The sequence below is a fragment of the Marmota flaviventris genome, chromosome 3 (genome assembly GCF_047511675.1).
Source record: "Marmota flaviventris isolate mMarFla1 chromosome 3, mMarFla1.hap1, whole genome shotgun sequence".
In the NCBI taxonomy this organism is placed as follows: Eukaryota; Metazoa; Chordata; class Mammalia; order Rodentia; family Sciuridae; genus Marmota; species Marmota flaviventris.
In genome coordinates this window covers 162586089-162603158 of record NC_092500.1, presented here as the reverse complement: position 1 = coordinate 162603158, position 17070 = coordinate 162586089, and the positions used below count along the sequence as shown (strand labels likewise).

The window sequence follows — 17070 nt, the reverse complement described above, 5'->3', positions numbered from 1 at the left end:
CTAGAAAACATAGCTTATCACATTATTTTTGTGTTCCACTTAGGGATATCAAGGTAGGGGTAAAAAGCCTGATCCTCAGAAGCCCCCGTGTGGGGGCTGGGAGCAGAGTGTCAACTGCTGTAACACCACAATCAAGGAGAATCATGTATTCTTCAGCCTTCTGTAGTTAAGAACAAAGGTGATTTGCACCCACTCATTGTTCTTCAGCTCATACACTCTCTCTTGAAAAGCCATGGCTCATGAGGATGATTTACGTCAAGTAGAACGGGACATTTCCCCATTTGCCCAGTGCTGCTGTCCTCTAGCTTTCTGTCGCTATGACAAAATTCCTGAGATAAACAACTTAAAGGAGGAAAGATTTCATTTCGGCTCATGGTTGCAGAGGTGCCAGTTCCATGGTTACTTGGTTCTGGTGATTTTGGGCCCCTGTGGTGAGGCCAGGCAGGGGGTGGTGGAGCAAATCTACTCACCTCAGGGTGACCCAAAAGAGAGAGAGGGAGTCAGAGGGAGGTGACAGGGATAAGATATGCCCTCTGAGGACGTACCCTCGTGACTCTACTTCCTCCCACTAGGACCCATCTCCTAAATGTCCACCCCGTCCCCTCAGCTGGGAACTAAGCCTTCAACACAGGAGCCTTGGAGGGACATACCAGATCCAAACTATACAAATTCTTTTCATCGCCTGGTCCAAAAGCAGTTTTTAAGGCTTATTGAGTTGTTCCCACCAACTGTACAAATTTCAAAACCAGCGATGAAAGCAACTAACTACATCAGTTGTAAAATACCACAGTAAGCCAGACACCTTAACTTGTCAGTCTGGTCCCCAGGTCCTTTGTGGTTGTCATTTGTGTTGCAGGGATGGTGGAGGTGGCCAGAGAGGAGTGTGCCTTGTTCCTTGCTGTCAGCTGTCTGGTGCCCTATTGTCTGCCCCAAGTGTGCCCTTATTCTCTGCCCAGATAAGTCAAGAGAACTCAAACCCCAGTGTGTCTGTCAGTCTCTGGGGGAGTGGGTCCAAATGCAGGTCCTCCAGCTGCACTCCCAGGGATGGAGCCGTGGGCCGGAATGGTCCAGAACCATCTGCAGCCGTCCACGTGCACCCAGGCGACCTGTGCAGCTGACGGGTACACACGCTGCTCTAGAATGTTTGCTTGCTGTGTGGTCTTTCTCTAGTGTGAGTCACCAAGACAGTCCTTGTTTATCACTGGCTTTTGAGGGCCAGGCTGACACTCTCAGGATTTCCAGGAGCAACTTGATGTACCCAAAGAGGTAATTGGTCACATGAGATCCAGGAGTCTTAAAGTCCTGAAAAAATTATTTACTTTTTTAACAAACTATTTTTATTGGAAATTGACAAATTGTGGTTGTATACGTTTATGGGGTACAGAGTGATGTTATGAAGTGAAGTAAGCCAGGCATGGAAAGACAGATACTACATTTCCCACTTATATGTGGAATTTAAACAGTGGAACTCGCAGCAGAGTGGAAGGGTGGTGGGGGTGGACAGATAATGCCAAAGGAGACAGGGTCTCAGATTGGAGGAATGAGGTTGTTTTTGTTTTGTTTTTTTGGGAGTGGGGAGGATTTATTGCATAGCTTGGTAAATACGGTTTATAATAGTTTATTATACATTTCCAAATCGCCAAGAGGATACATTTCAAATGCCTTTATTATTAAGTATGATAAAATCTGAAGTGATGGAAATATTAAATGGCAAACTGAAAGTTTTTCAATTTAAAAAGTGTAAAAATATTTTCTTTTAGCAAGCAGTTTGTTTCTGAGAAATTTATTCATTGTGTCGTACATTGCATAGTTTGTGTCTTCAAATATTCCTTACAGTTTGCCCCGGGCACAGTGGTTCATGTCTGTTTCCCAGGGACTTAGGAGGCTGAGACAGGAGGATCTCAAGTTCCAGGACATCCTCTGCAACTTAGCAAGGCCATAAGCAACTTAGAGAGACCCTGACTCAAAATTAAAAATGAAAAGGACCAGGGATGTGGCTCAGTGGTATTAAAAAAAATGAATAGTTTGTATCTTTTTAAGAGCTAAAAATGTATAATGAGTGGGAACTTTTTCACATTGCAGGTAGTGTGAGTATCCTGACAATAAATAATGGAGATCTTTGGAAATCAAAGTCCAGGTCACTGTGTCAGTTTGTCTAGGATCTTTTTTTTTTTTTTGGCAGGGGGAGGGGTACCAGGGATTGAACTCAGGGGCACTCAACCACTGACTCACATCTCCAGCCCCATTTTGTATTTTATTTGGAGACAGGGTCTCATTGAGTTGTTTAGCGCCTTGCTTTTGCTGAGGCTGGCTTTGAACTCGTGATCCTCCTACCTCAGCCTCCTGAGCTGCTGGGATTACAGGTATGTGCCACCACACCTGGCTTGTCTAGTATCTTTTTACCTGCTGACTGCCCACCAGGACTTACCTGAAGCTGGGATGCAAAGAATTTGTCAGTGGAAAATTGGGCAGTTAATGCATCTGCCTCGTTAGGACATTTTGAAGAAATGACTTGACGGTCAACCACTGACAGAGGTATTCACTGGGGCATTCAATAATATATATCATTTTCTGTGTAGTTTTAAATTAAAATAAAAATTTGATGAAGAAACTTAATCAAGATCATGGATAATTAGTGTTTTTTGAGAATTACTCCCTCCCCACACACATTTATTTCAGGATTTGATGTTCTCCTTGGTTGCCCCCTTTATAGAATTCACAGTGTCTTATAGATCCTTTTACCCCAGCTCATGCATATTTCTTTGTAATGGGCCTCTGTTAACAGCCAGGGAGAACATATGTGGTATCATCTGGTCAGGATTTATGTCCTGTATTCCAGCTCTTCAGATTTTCTTTGTGATACCAAACTCATGTTTATTTGGTGTTTTTCAAGAGGCATGTGCTTGGAGGTCTTTTGCTTTGGTGAAATTTATGTGGGCCATCCATTTTCTTATACAAAGTAATGCAAAATTCTTTCTAATATTTCATGTGTTATTTTAGCTTAACTTACAACATGGTTTTTTATGTGTTTTAGAATGATTATATTTGCCTGGAAGATTTTTTTTTTCCCTTCACACATGCAGATTGAATAAATGACTAATACTATGGGAAGAAAAAAGAATATTGTTTTAATTGATTTGACCACTTGCATAACTCCTGGGAAGAGAAGAAAATTATCATAGTGCTCTACTTTAATCAAGAACAATCTTTTTATTTTATGTCTCATTTGTAAGATCTAGTCCTAGATATTACATATTTTAATACGATATATAGGAAATACCCAGAGGTGACTTTTAAATTAAAGGACATATATACAGAGCAAATTCAGGTGAGAAGACACTTACGTTCTCATGATTCCCGCCTTGAATTCACATTTAGCACTTGTCAAAGTGCTGAGTGATTTGTTTCTTAACAATTTAAAGTGGTTTCAATTTTTTTTTAGTAGGTAGTGGAACTTTCAAAGTAACTAAAGACACCAAGATACTTTGTAAAGCAGTTCTAGGTAAATAAGATTGATGCTTAGTTTTCATTTATGTAACTTCTTTCCAAGACTTCTGCTAAAGTTTCAAGTTTTTTTTTTTCAAAATAATTTTTTAGTTGTTGATGGACCTTTATTTTATTTATTTATATGTGATGCTGAGAATCGAACCCTGTGCCTCACACATGCTAGGCAAGTGCTCTACCACTGAGCTACAACCCTAATCCTCAGATTTTTTTTTTTTTTTGTACTAGGGATTGAACCTAGAGGCACTCTACCAGTGAGCTATATCCCTAGCCCTTTTTATTTTTTTATTGAGAAACAAGACCTTGCTGAATTACTGAGGCTGGCCTTAATAAACTTGTGATCCTCCTGTCTCAGCCTCCCTAGCTGCTGGGATTACAGGTGTGTGCCACTTTTCCTGACTCAAAGCTTTTTTGAGGTTTCTGAGCTTATAAAGATTCAGCAAAGACATTCATCTATTTATTTATCAATTTATGTACGTATGTATGTATGTACATATGTATGTTTTGCTATTTTGCTTAGGTTGACCTTGGATTCCTGGTCTCAAATTACAGCTGGGAGTAGAGGTTGCTTGCCACCTGGTAGCAAAAGCATTTGTTGAACACCTATGTGAGCTTGCAGTCCTGCCTGCTTTGTGTGGGTCTTGTTTTGATTATTCTCAATACCTGGCCCTCTTCCTTTTTAAAAAGACTACATAGAAGCAGCGTTTATGAATGTGATTAATTCAAAGTCTGCTTGATTCCCCGTGATGGGTCCTAATATGCTGCACTGACTGAAAGTTCTTTGACTCTTCAGCCTTTCCTCTGGTCACAGAGCGTTTTCAAGTGCTGTCTGCATGTGACACTCCAGTGTCCTGTCTGGAGTCTGGAACTAATAAGTAGCTGTGGTCAAAGGCTACATGATGTTGATTTTTATTTTTTAAATATCAATCTTTAATACCATCTTTTTCCTTTATGAATTTTAAATAGTATCGGAAGCACGCAGGTCCAGAGCCCCAGGAAGGCAAAACAGGTCATGAATAGGCAAAGAAGAAAGGTGAAGTGAAAGCTTGGGTCACCAGGACCATGCATTTGCTGACAAAGGTCTCACCCCTCTGTCACGGCCAATTGTGAAAGGGTGGGAAAGGCGGAGGAGGATATATTGTTCATTAATATTTGGTTTGTTAATTTTCTTGTAAATTCTTTCTTATAGCTCTCCAACTCTTTAGCCACCTGGTATCTTAGTGAAGAAGCTGTGAGGAAAACTTGGTCCCTGTGTCTTATGTTTGTTTTATGGGAGGCTGATTTATAAATGAAGGTTCAGCCTCCTAGCTCCTAACTTTCTATATCCCATTGCAAAAACAAAAAACAAAAACAAAATAAACAGCCACTAAAAACAAAACCCAAGCAGCTGTCAACATTTGTACAGAGCCCTAATGCCTTATGAATTCAGAGTCCTGCCCTAGGCAGGCACAGATCCTAGACAGTGGGACATAGTCTTTGTATGTGGTCAGAAGACAGTTGAAATGGCTCCAAGATGAGGGCATGGAAGGAGGCTTTAATTATAAAACTTGTTAAAGGCAGGCTTTCATGTCCTTTCCACTGGGTCCCATGCACGTCCATTGAAGCCACCATGGTGATGTTGTGGCTCTTCTTTGGAGCCCCCTGTCACCTCCCATTAGGCCATCTGCCATGACTCCAGGTTGGAGGAGCAGCACAATGTCCATTTCCCTTGTCCCAGGGGGGCTGCTTTCAGGAACTGGGCTGAGTGGATAGACAGCAGCTGGTGGGGAGATGGGATGGACCTCTGGGGGCTTTCATTGTGCTCACATGTTAAAAACAGGCTGGCTGGCTGCAGGGTCTGGTGACAACAGGCGAGGGTGGCTGTCTTATCCTCCTGGTTCACTTCCTGCTTTGCCCTTTGGTTTTGGTGCTAAGCTTTAGGATTAAAGGTCTGTGCTGCCCATGACCTTGTCTCCTGGTTCTTTTTTTGGCTTCTCTACTCTTGAGAGGCTTTCTGTCCCAATTTTGCTTGACGCTGTTACTGTCTTTGGGGGGTATCTGCCCAGTTGGCCTGTCAGGGGAATGGGGGCTGGTTTTAGAGAACACACGGGCCACCCCTCCTGCCCAAGCCCCCCCGTAGCTTGTCCACTTGTTTACATGTAGGCACTGTCAGGTATATTTTCCAAGGGAAAAATGCACATTAGGATTTGAATCATCCTCTTTCTGGCAAGGAAAAGTGAAAGAATGAACAGTTTTGTTTTTAGGCAATAGAAATTTCTTAATTATAATGGGAAGTCTTAATTATAGTAGAGGAGCACAGTGTATTTGCATGAGCTGCACTAACAGGGACCGGCCTAGGTGGAAAGGCAGATTACATGTTGGTCTTGTGATTATCTCATTAGCAACTCATTGGCACTTGAAAGCCGCAGAAGTGTGTTTTAGGGGAAAATAGGAGTGCAGACTCACAGCGTTTTATGAAATAGATGCAGAAATAAATGTCTGTTTGTATGCATCTTTCTAGGTCTGCATCAGTTTCCTTTGGCTATTGGAACAAGCATACTTCAAACTCGGTGGCTTAAAACAACAGATTTATTCTCTTATGGTTCTGGAGGCAGGAAGTCGGAAAGGAGTCTTAGGGTCTCAAATCGAGGTGCCAGCGGGACTGCGGCACCTGCGGAGACTTGGTTTTCTTGCCTTTTCCAACTGCATTCCTTGGCTCAGGGCCAGGCCTACATCTTCAAAGCCCAGGGCAGAGCATCTTTTCTCTTGAGTCCATCTTTCTGTGCATCTGTCACATAACTTTCTCCTTCTGTTTTCTCAGGACACATGTGATGGCACTTAGGACCCACTTAGATAATCCTGGAGAGGCCTGCCATGTCCAGATTTTCAAAGTCTGTGTCATATTAGGTGATATTCACAAGTACCAGGGATTGGGACATAGATGTCTTTGCTGGGGGTAGTGATATTCCTGCACTGCTGGGGGCGGGGTGGGGGGAATGTAAGAGAGAGATTGAGGTTTAAATTCTCTAGTTCTGTCCTCTAAGCTGGCCTCCAAGATGGCTATACCCCAATACCAATGAGCACTTCTAATGTTTAGGTCTTGGATCTAAATTATATTCTTCACTATAGGAACCAGGTGTTTTGTGTTTAAAAGAAATGGCTCATTCTGAAATTGAACCCCCATCTCTTACCCTGCACAAAACTCAAAGTGGATCAAGGACCTAAGCATCACACTAAAGACCCTGCACCTACTAGAAGAAAAAGTAGACCCAAATCTTCATCATGTTGGCTTAGGAACCCATTTCCTCAAAAAGACTCAAAGCACAGGAAGTAAAATCAAGAATCAATAAATGGGATGGTGTCTGACTAAAAAGCTTCTTTACAGCAAAGGAAACAATCAAGAATGTGAACAGAGAACCTACAGAAAGGGATCTGCCCCTCAGATATAGCATTAATCTCCATGATATACAAAGAATTAAAAAATCTTAACACCTAAAAACAAAACAAAACAAAAAACCCCCAAATAATCCTCCATATCAATAAATGGGCAAAGGAATTGAACCAGCACTTAACAGAAGAAGAAATACGAATGGTAAAATATATGAAAAAATGTTCAACATCTCTAGCAATTAGAGAAATGCAAATTAGCATACTATAGTGACGCAGCCACATCAATGTTTATAGCAGCTCAATTCATAATAGCTAGACTATGGAACCAACCTAGGTGTCTCTCAATAGATGAATGGATAAAAAAATGTGGTATATATACTCAATAGAATATTACTCAGTTTTAAAGAAGAGTACAATTATGGCATTTGCCAGTAAATGGTGGGAGTTGTGGAATATCATGCTAAACAAAATAAGCCAACCCTACAAAACCAAAGGCTGAATGTTTTTTCTAATATGCAGATGCTAATTCACAATAATGAGGGGGCACTAGGGAAGAATAGCGTTACCTTAGATTAGGGGTAGAGGGAAGTGATGGGAGAGGCGGGGAGGGGATGTGGGGATAGGAAAGATAGTAGAATGAAACAGACATTATTACTCTCTCTCTTTCTCTCATATATATATATATATATATATATATTACTACATGACCAATATGATTCTGCAACAGAAAAATTAGGAATTATATCCCATCTATGTATGATATATCAAAGTGCATAAATGCATTCTACTATCATGTATAACTAATTTAAACAAATAAAAAAATTAAAAAAACTATACTGAGATTTCATCTCATTCCAGTCAGAATGGAAAATTATCAAGAATATAAGCAACAATAAATATTGTTGAGAATGTGGGGAACAAAGATATTCTCATGCATTGCTGATGGGACTGCAAATTGTTGCAACCACTATGAAAAGCAGTATGGAGATTCCTTAGAAAACTTGGAATGGAACCACCATCTTACACAGTTATTCCACTCCTTTGTCTATATCCAAGGGACCTAAAATTAGCATACTATAGTGATGCAGCCACATCAGTGTTTATAGCAGCTCAGTTCACAGTAGACAAGCTATGGAACCACCTTAGGTATCTTGCAACAGATGAATGGATAAAGAAAATGTGGTATATATACACAATGGAATATTACTCAGCCATAAGCAAGAATGAAAATAATGGCATTTGCTGGTAATTGGATGACAGTGGAGAATATCATGCTAAGTGAAATAAGCCAGTTCCCAAAAACCAAAGGTTGAATGTTCTCTCTGATATGTGGGTGCTAACCCACAACAAAGGAGGGTGGGAAGGGGAAGAATAGAAGTTCATTGGATTAGACAAAAGGTAATGAAGGGAAGGATGGCGGCAGGGGAATAGTAGAATTAATCAGACATAACTTTCCTATCCTTGTTCTTGAACACATGACCAGGGTAACTTCATATTATGTACAATCACAAGAATAGATGCTAATTAGAATAAGTTAAATTCCATGTGTGTATAATATGCCAAAATACATCCTACTGTCATATATAACTTAAAAGAACAAATAAAAAATAAAAATGGCCCATTCTAAGATGAGTGAAAAATACCAGAGAAGCTTGGAAACATCCTGTTGGATCAGAAGTACAGATGTGCTGAGAGAATAGTGGGCATCTGTCACAAAGACACAGAGGCCAGCGGAAGGGGCTCCCACTAGCCCAAACTGGGCAGCTTCTGTGCTGAAATCAAAATGATGAAAGTCGTGAATTATAATCCATTGAATAATGTAGTAGATTCAGCTCATATTGATAAAAATAAATTCATAAGTTGAAAATTTGGTAAGGAACAGGATATTCATATAATTTCTGAGTATCTTGCCACAGCATGCTGATTAATTACAGTGAGAGACAGTTTGACAGTGCAAAAGCGTGACCGATCAAAGCAAATCTGATCAGTCACAGAACAAATCGAGATTGCGTGCCACCTGCTAGGAAGCAAAGAGAAGAATAGCATGACTTCTGTGATACTCCTGTCAAGGATGCATGATCTGAATTGGATCACCAGGAAACAGAAAGATAAACCCAAGTTGCAGAGCATTCTAAAAATCAGGGGCATGTAATTTTCAAAAAACATAATAGCCATGAAAATTAAGGTATAAGATGTAATGTAGTAGCAGGATCTAAATAACCAGCTGGAAGTTTTATCCTTCACCATTGGAGGGTTTGGTTAGGCAGTCCTTAGTGGATGCTGACTTAACTATTTAAATCTTTCTTGGGCTAATCCTAGGCCAGTTGTAACTCACATTTATATCTCCTGTCTTCCAGAGTGCTGCCTTCTGTAAATTGGGCTGGGGCTGGGGGTGGAGGTGTGAAGCTAAGCATTTTAACATCTGCATATGAACACCACTAACCTGCAGGGAATCCTGTCTCCTGTTAATCTGGTGTCCTTTGAAAAATCTCTTCAGTTGTTTGAACATGGTGGCACTTGCCTCTAATCCCAGCTACTTGGGAGGGTGAGGCAGGAGGGACTCAAGTTTGAGGCCAGCCTGGGCAACAAAGTGAGGCCTTGTCCCCCAACCCCCAACAATAAAAGGTCTAGGGTCATAGCTAGATAAAATAAAAGTCTGTTCTTTTACCTGGGGAGTGGAGGTGGAATTTGGGGAGCTAACTGCTGGATGGCCACGTCTTTGAAAGAGTCTTTCTTTTTCCTTATTTCTCAAGTTTACCAGGTGCCTCCGTTTCCTTGGCTGTGAGTATCCTGTGGTCTGGAGTAGATCAGCTCTTTGCTTTCTCCACATTTTCCTGGGGTCAGTTATCATTAGACCATTTGCTCACAAAATGTCGTCCTGTACCTCTTCTTCTCTTTCTTGTGGGTTTGTGCATTTATAAGAAAATCTTTTTACAATGCTTTTAACAGTTTTACTCAGAAATAAGCAAGTGATTTTCAAAAACTTTTTTTTTTTTGCACTGATGCTTCCCTCCCCAATAAAACTGATACAGTACCTGAATATATAAAAGAGAAATGGGCCGTCATGGTTGAAAAGGTAGTGTGGGACTGAGGGAGCAGGGATCCTGCTCAGTCTCCCTGAGTGGATCTTTCCAGCCACCCATCTCTGAACCTTGCCAGTTTGGGCTAGAATTGAATAATTCACCACCTTTTCTAACTTTGCATCTCTTGGAACCCATGTTCCCAGTGTGGACAGGTGCAGGGGGACACCCCTGCCCCCACCCTTGACTTAAGCTACCTGTTGATCCAGACAGCTTCCCTTTTGCCCTCACGAATTGCCGTCTGCCCTAATGTGTTAGTTTACGGGGCTTCTGTTGCCAGGGACTGCAGACAAGTGGCTTACCCTCAAGGTGACAAGTGGCTTACCCTCTAGGTGACGAGTGGCTTACCCTCCAGGTGTCTGCAGGTTGTTTCTCCTGTTCTTAAGAGGATATCAGATCTAATGGATTGGACCCGCTCTGGTGACCTCATTTACCTTAATTATCTCTTTAAAGAGCCTGTTACCAGATGCAGTCACATCTGAGGTCCTGGGGGTTAGGACTTGAGCATGCGCACCCTGGGAGGACACATGGCAGCCTGTAGTGCCTGACCCTCGCACTTGAGGGGATCCATGCACCGTGCCCAGTTTCTGGCTTCTGCTGGGTGATGGGGTCATGTGGGATTCAGCAGGATCAAGTGTGGAGTGTGAATATTGGAATTAAGTGTTCGTTTTGAGGGAGTTGTGAAATATTATTTTCATAGTCTTTAATTTAGCTTTTAATCTTTTCTGGCCCAAAGCTCTTTATAATACTCAACTGACTGATTTAGAGGCTCTCAAATCCTCTGAACATCATTTTGAAATTGAAATAATTAGAAAACGAAAGAGCAGACTTCCAGCCATGCGTTCCACACTCAGCTCCCCACCCCCCCCTTCCTGCCTCTGGCCCCATCCTTACCTTTCTCAAATCAAGTGGAACTTATTTGTACTCCTGAAATTTGCAGGTAACACTCTGCTTTGTCCTCTTGATTTTTCTTTTCATTTTTTTTTGTAACTAATGAAAAAAATCATTTTACATCCGTCGTGTTTCTCTTGTGTATAAAATTGGTGATTATAATCAGGAACATGATGTGAGTTGGATAGTGTAAGTGAAATTCTTTGTCACTTTGAAAAGGGATGTCATAGGTAAGGGTGAGATTTTATTTGTCCCGTCCACTTAACGGTGGGCTTGTGTCTGTCTGTACAGGGTATGTGTTGGAGATCATGCCAGTATTTATAGTCTTGTCACAAGGGGGAAGAAGGGCATGTTTGCTTCTTGTGAAGTATCTGTGGTGGTAGTTCAGTGTGAAGAAAATCTCTGTGTTTCAGAATTAGAGGGGACCTTAGAGATACATTTAAGTATAGGTCGAGTATCTCTTCTTTGTAACGCTTGGGACCAGAAATATTTTGGAATTTGAATATTTTTGGATCTTAGAATATTTTCATACACACACACAGATAGATAGGTAGGAAGATAGATAGGACCTCAAGATTTGTAGACCCCCACATTAGCATTTAGGTTTCATTTGCATTTTATATACATGGGCTGAAGGTAATTTACAAATGCTCTTGCATTTTGACTATGACCTGTCAGAAGATGAGGTTTGGGTGTGAAATTTTCTACTTGTAGCATTGTGCCAGTGCCCCAAACATTTCGAATTTCAGATTTTCAGTTAGGGATGCTCAACCTGTAATAGTTTTTATCAGCAGGGAATCTGAAGTCCAAAGATGAAGCATTTGTGTGAGATAGTGTGAGAGTATCAAAACTAGGATTTAAATCCAGATCACATGTCTGGGGTCCAGATCAGTTCATTTTTAATTTTCTTTTCTCTTTTTTTTGTGCTGGGGTTGGACTCAGGGCCTTGTGCCTGCTAGGTGGGCCCTCTACCACCAAGCTGCATACCCAGGCCCATTCCATGCTTATGAGATTTATGTTCTTAAAATGGCAAACACAAAGAACATATGAAAATGTAGTGCCGAGTTATGTGGGACTTTCATCAAGTTGATTGTTTCAAGTATAATTTTTCAAAGACCTGCAAAAAGTATTGCAGAGATGTGTGAAGATTTACAAGACTTGGCAGGGGAAGAGCAAGCTCTATTAGCAGGGCTCACCGCTGTAAGAATAACTCATGTAAGCAGAACGAATTTTATTTTGTTTAGCGAGGCAGGCAAATATTATTCATGCTTTGATTTGGGCCTGAATGTTGGCAATGTAGGGTTCCTTGTGGTTTCCAAATACAGAGTGCTTTGTTAGCATGGAGACCTTTAGTGTATTTTTCTCCTAGATAGATCAGCCCTTCAAAAAGTGATTCTCTTCTGCAAGAGTGCTTTAAACCCTGCTTCCTTCACTCTCCAACTTTAGCACCTGCAAAACTAGTTAGTATGCAGGGTGTGAGCTGAGGATTAGCATTTGTCTTTTATTTTATTTTTTGGGTACTGGGGATTGAACCCAGGGGTACTTTACCACTGAGCTACATCCCCAGCCCTGGTTATTTTAAAATTTTGAGACTGTGTCTTGCTAAGTTGCTGAGGCTGGCCTTGAATTTGTAATCCTTCTGTCTCAACCCCACAAGTCACCAGGATTACAGGTGTGTCCACTCACTGGGCCTGGATTGTGTGTAGCTTTTTGGGATTATGGAGTCTCTGGCTCCCTCTCAGAGTGACTCAGTCGCTAGTTTAACAAGATTTCCAAGTGATTCTTATAAACAATAAAGTATGAGAAACATTGGTTTAGAGCTGTGATTCACATAATATGGTTCCTGGACCAGCAACATCAATGTCACCTGTAAAATTATTAGACAATTGTACTAAGAATATAGTAGAATTCAGTAGGACCACTGTGGATCTATTCAATCAGAAACTTTGGGGTGCACCTCAGGAGCATGGACTTTAATAAGTGCTGTGGGGGATGCTCATTCATGTAAAGTTTGAGAATCACTCTAGAGCAAGGTGTTTTAGTTTGGACCATAACCCTTGGGAGAGGTGTACTTTAAATTATGACTCAATACACACACACACACACACTCATACACACATACTCACTCTCGCTCTCTCTCACACACACACGCGCATGCAATTTAGAAATTTTATAAGACAATGTTTATTTTGCTGTGTACTCTCTACTCTGGTATTTTCAATTTTATTCTGTTAAATGTGTGCTCATTAATATATATGTATGTATAAACTCATTTATATTAAAATCTGGTTGTGATCCACTAAACTAATTACACAAGCCATGAATGGGTCGTAGTTGCAGTTTGGGAACATGCTTTTGAGCAGGTCTCCTCATCTTTATTGTACCATGGCTCCTTTTGACAGTTTGATAGAGCTCTGAATCTCTTTTCAAAGTAATGCTTTTTAAATTCATATACTAATATTCATAGAGTTGTAAAAGAAACTGAGAGTATAGTCTTACTTTAGTATCCATGGGGGATTGGTTCAAGAATACCAAAATCCATGCATGCTCAGGCCCCTTCTGTCAAATGGTATAGTATTATAATACTTAATACAATATAAATACTATGTAAATAGTCACTATAGTCTGTATTTAGAGCATAAAGGCAAGGAAAAATTCTGTACAGTTTCAGTGCAGATACAACCAGTTTTCTATGTATTTTCGATCCATGGTTGAAACTGGATGCAGAACCTTCAGAAGGGCTGACTCTATGTTGGCTACCAAAATATTAAATTTGTGACATGAATTTCTTTAATGATAACAAAATTTATTGGTGAATCTGTTTACTGCTCACATTTTAATCTAGGGATGAGTATGAATGACGTCTCAAGAGATCTGCCATAACTGTCACATAACGGTGCAAACAATGGATTTTTGTTGGAGATAAAGTTATAGCTACTGATACTGGTATTTGTTGTTGATTTTTTTTTTTAATAAATTTTTTGGTTGTAGTTGGACACAATACCTTTATTTTAATTATTTATTTTTATGTGGTACTGAGGATCGAACCCAGGGCCTCATGAGTGCTAGGGGAGTGCTCTACTTCTGAGCCACAACCCCAGCCCTGTTGTTGATGATGTTTATATCTGAAAAAGGAATTGCTGAATTTCATCAGCAGTGAGAATAAAGGTGTGATTTTTTTTTTCCCCTCCCTCATCCAAATGTGAAAGTGTAAGATCTATTGATGGGCCCTCCGTAGACCTGAAGTTACGAACTCACTCAGGAAGAAGCTGTCTTCAGAGAACAGTGCTCACACTTTAAATCGAGACTCTAAAAGACAACAGATGGTCTTCCTGGAATTGCTTAAAACTTTTGCTTCTGAGAGGGCATTCCTTTCCTCTGCTCTAGCACCACTGTAATGAATGTCTTCTTCTTCAACATGTTCCTTTCTGTTGTTTTAGTGAGGTCTTGGGAGGTTACCTGGAAGCCCATACCCAAGATGCCAATGACGTTCCTTCTCTGGTCTCCCTTATGTCAGTACATACACCCAGTGTCTCAAGCCACATTCCTAGGAGTCATCCTCAGCATCATGGGTTCTGGATTTAGACTTCATGGATTTGGGTTGGGGATCCATGGACTTTTGGAGCATTCGATGAGAGATCCTGTGTTTTACATTGGGAAGATTTTTGTGTTTGGTGCCGGTCGTTGAGCCCAGGGCTCGCACATGCTAGGCCAGTGTCCTACCAGCTGAGCTGCGTCCCTAGCCCTGTGTGTTGCATTAGAACTCTGCCTTGCAGGGTGTAAATGGAGAGTGAATATTTTCTATTATAATTATCTTCAATTTCTCCCACTCCCTCATTCATTCCTTCAATCCAGTTGATCAGAAAATTATATAGATTTGCATGCAAGATATTTAATTCCTCCTCTTTGGCCTGTTTCTGGTGTCATCACCTTGTGTTGAGTGTCTGTGGTATCTCATTTGGACTCCTTACTAGAGTCTCCGCTGCTTCTTGAGACTTACTGCGATCCGTTTTCTGTGTAACCACCATAAGGTCTTTTAAAACTGTAAATGAATAATCTTTAAAAATGTAAATGAATCACCCTATTAAGGCCCTTTAGTGACTTTCCATCAGGTTTTGATTAAAATTCCTCTTCTGCTCTTTGCCTGACACACTGTGTGTTTGCTCCCTACTTCTCTGCGCATTGCTCTTCTCCCTGTCATCTTGCCCACTGTCTGGCTCTTCTGTGGCTACCTGGGCCTTTTCTCCTCTGAGTAGTCTCATCCTTCTCCACCTTCAGGCTGTGGGACATTGCCGTCCTTCCCAGCCTCTGGTTCTCCACTCTGTAGGTCTTAGCTCCTACCCGGGGTGGGAGCCCCTTGGCCAAGTTCCTCTTTTACCAGTCCAAAGCTCCCCAAACGTCAAAAAATTCACTTTTTCTCTCTATTAGGGAAAAAGATAATCAGCCTGTTTTTGTTAGCTTCCTAATGCTAAGAAGAATGCGTACCTTTTCCAGAAAGATAAATTTTGCACATTATGGACATTATGCAATTGTAGAGCTATTTTAAGAAATTGCTATCTTGAAATTGTGTAGGCTAGCTCTCTGATGATGACCCTGCCTGCCATGCAATGATGAAGTGGAACTTTTCCCTGTTCCTAGCCATCTCAGCTCAAATCAGAGAAGTCATATAAGATTTTCTTCTCTGAAGTTACTTGGTTGCTTATAGAAACCTTCATGCCTCTCCCCCTGCAAAGCCCCATTAATTTGCTGGTCACTGATGAGGAAAGACGTCTCATAACCAGAAAGTAGAGAGAGTGTGGGTGAGGTCTGGATCCTGGGTATGTTTGAGTTCAGAATAAAAAGGCAGAATGGTTCTCTGACTGGTGTAGTTCAGATTTCTTTGTGCTTTTAAATTTCTTCCTTATCTCTCTTATCTAGATCAGAGAGAGGGGGCACTCTTGATAGTTGGCATTTGACCAGAGCAGCCAGGAAGGAGGCCTTAGGAATTCAGAATCCTAATATGAACTGCTTTCACCGTTACCTCTGTAGTTTTTCTTTCAAATAAGGGGCTTTTAGGAATTATGAAGGACACTGGGCAGATGCTCAAATTCAGGACAGTGTAATGGGATGCTTGGCAGTTCAGTTTGGGCACCGTTTGGCTCTGTGGCCTTTCTGATTATTAAAAAAAGTGATCTCTTCTGGGGAGAGACTACTTTTTTTGTTAGTGTCTTTAATAGAACCCACTCAGAAATATTTTTGTTATGAACTGGGTAATTATAATCACGTGGGAAACGATACATTTAAAAATAAAATATAGTTTTCTAATCGTTCAAAAACAAACTTGATTTTTAAAACATCTACTGTAAGTGTGCCCCACAACCAAGACAAACTCTTTGCATTTTCCATATTCCCCTATGTTCATAGGTATGTCTTTTTTCTAGAGTTGTAATCACAGAGGTCTAGTTTTGTATGCTGATTTTCCCTGTTGTATTTTTTTTTTGTCTTTTGAGTGTGATATAGATTCTATCAAGTGTGGGCTGTGTGTGTGCTTAATCGTGCTCTGTGACTTTGTTTTACGATGTACTTTTTTGATGCATTTTTAATGTCATCTTTTTTTGTTCTCAATTTGCAGGCAGAGACGTTCGTTTGGGTTAACAGTGCATCAGCACATTCCCAGAGTGTTGCCAAGGCCAAATACGAATTTTTATTTGGCAGATCTGAAGAGAAGACTCCAGATACTAGTAAGTATTTCCCAACCTACTCCCCCAGTTAAAAGAACACAGTGCTTCCGATATCTGAGTGCGTTTTCTCCACTTGTGTTTCTTTCTTGTCTCAGTGAAACCTGTTTGCTCTAATTATTCATCAAAACAATATTCCAAATATGTAGAGTTCAGAGATATTGGATATAATTCTTGTAGCTTGTTCTCGGTAATTTCAAGTCATTTTCTTTGTTTAAAGACTGCTCAGCTTCTGATATTTAAAATTTCAGGAATTAACTAATTCTCATAAGGTTGCCCCTTTCCATAGTTATCATTGTTTATCACTATATTTTTTTAATATTTATTTTTTAGTTGTAATTGGACACAGTACCTTTATTTCACTTATTTGTTTTTATGTGGTGCTTTGGATCGAACCCAGGGTCTCACACATGCGAGATATTTTTTGATACTAATTTTCAGCTACCATTGAGTATTATTAAGAAATATTTATACAATTATTTTCAGATAGTGCAAGTCTTACTTTGTGG

At 40.5% G+C, this 17070-nt stretch overlaps 1 protein-coding gene across 2 annotated transcripts in view; it reads left to right on the top strand.

Annotated features, from left to right (window-relative positions):
- Positions 1–17070, top strand: part of Psd3 (pleckstrin and Sec7 domain containing 3) — a 468534-nt gene that overhangs the window by 121012 nt on the left and 330452 nt on the right. For both annotated transcript variants that reach the window (XM_071610547.1, XM_071610548.1), the window contains exon 2: positions 16456–16564. In XM_071610547.1, the coding sequence (XP_071466648.1) occupies positions 16456–16564 (109 nt within the window). The remainder of the gene's footprint in view (positions 1–16455; positions 16565–17070) is intronic.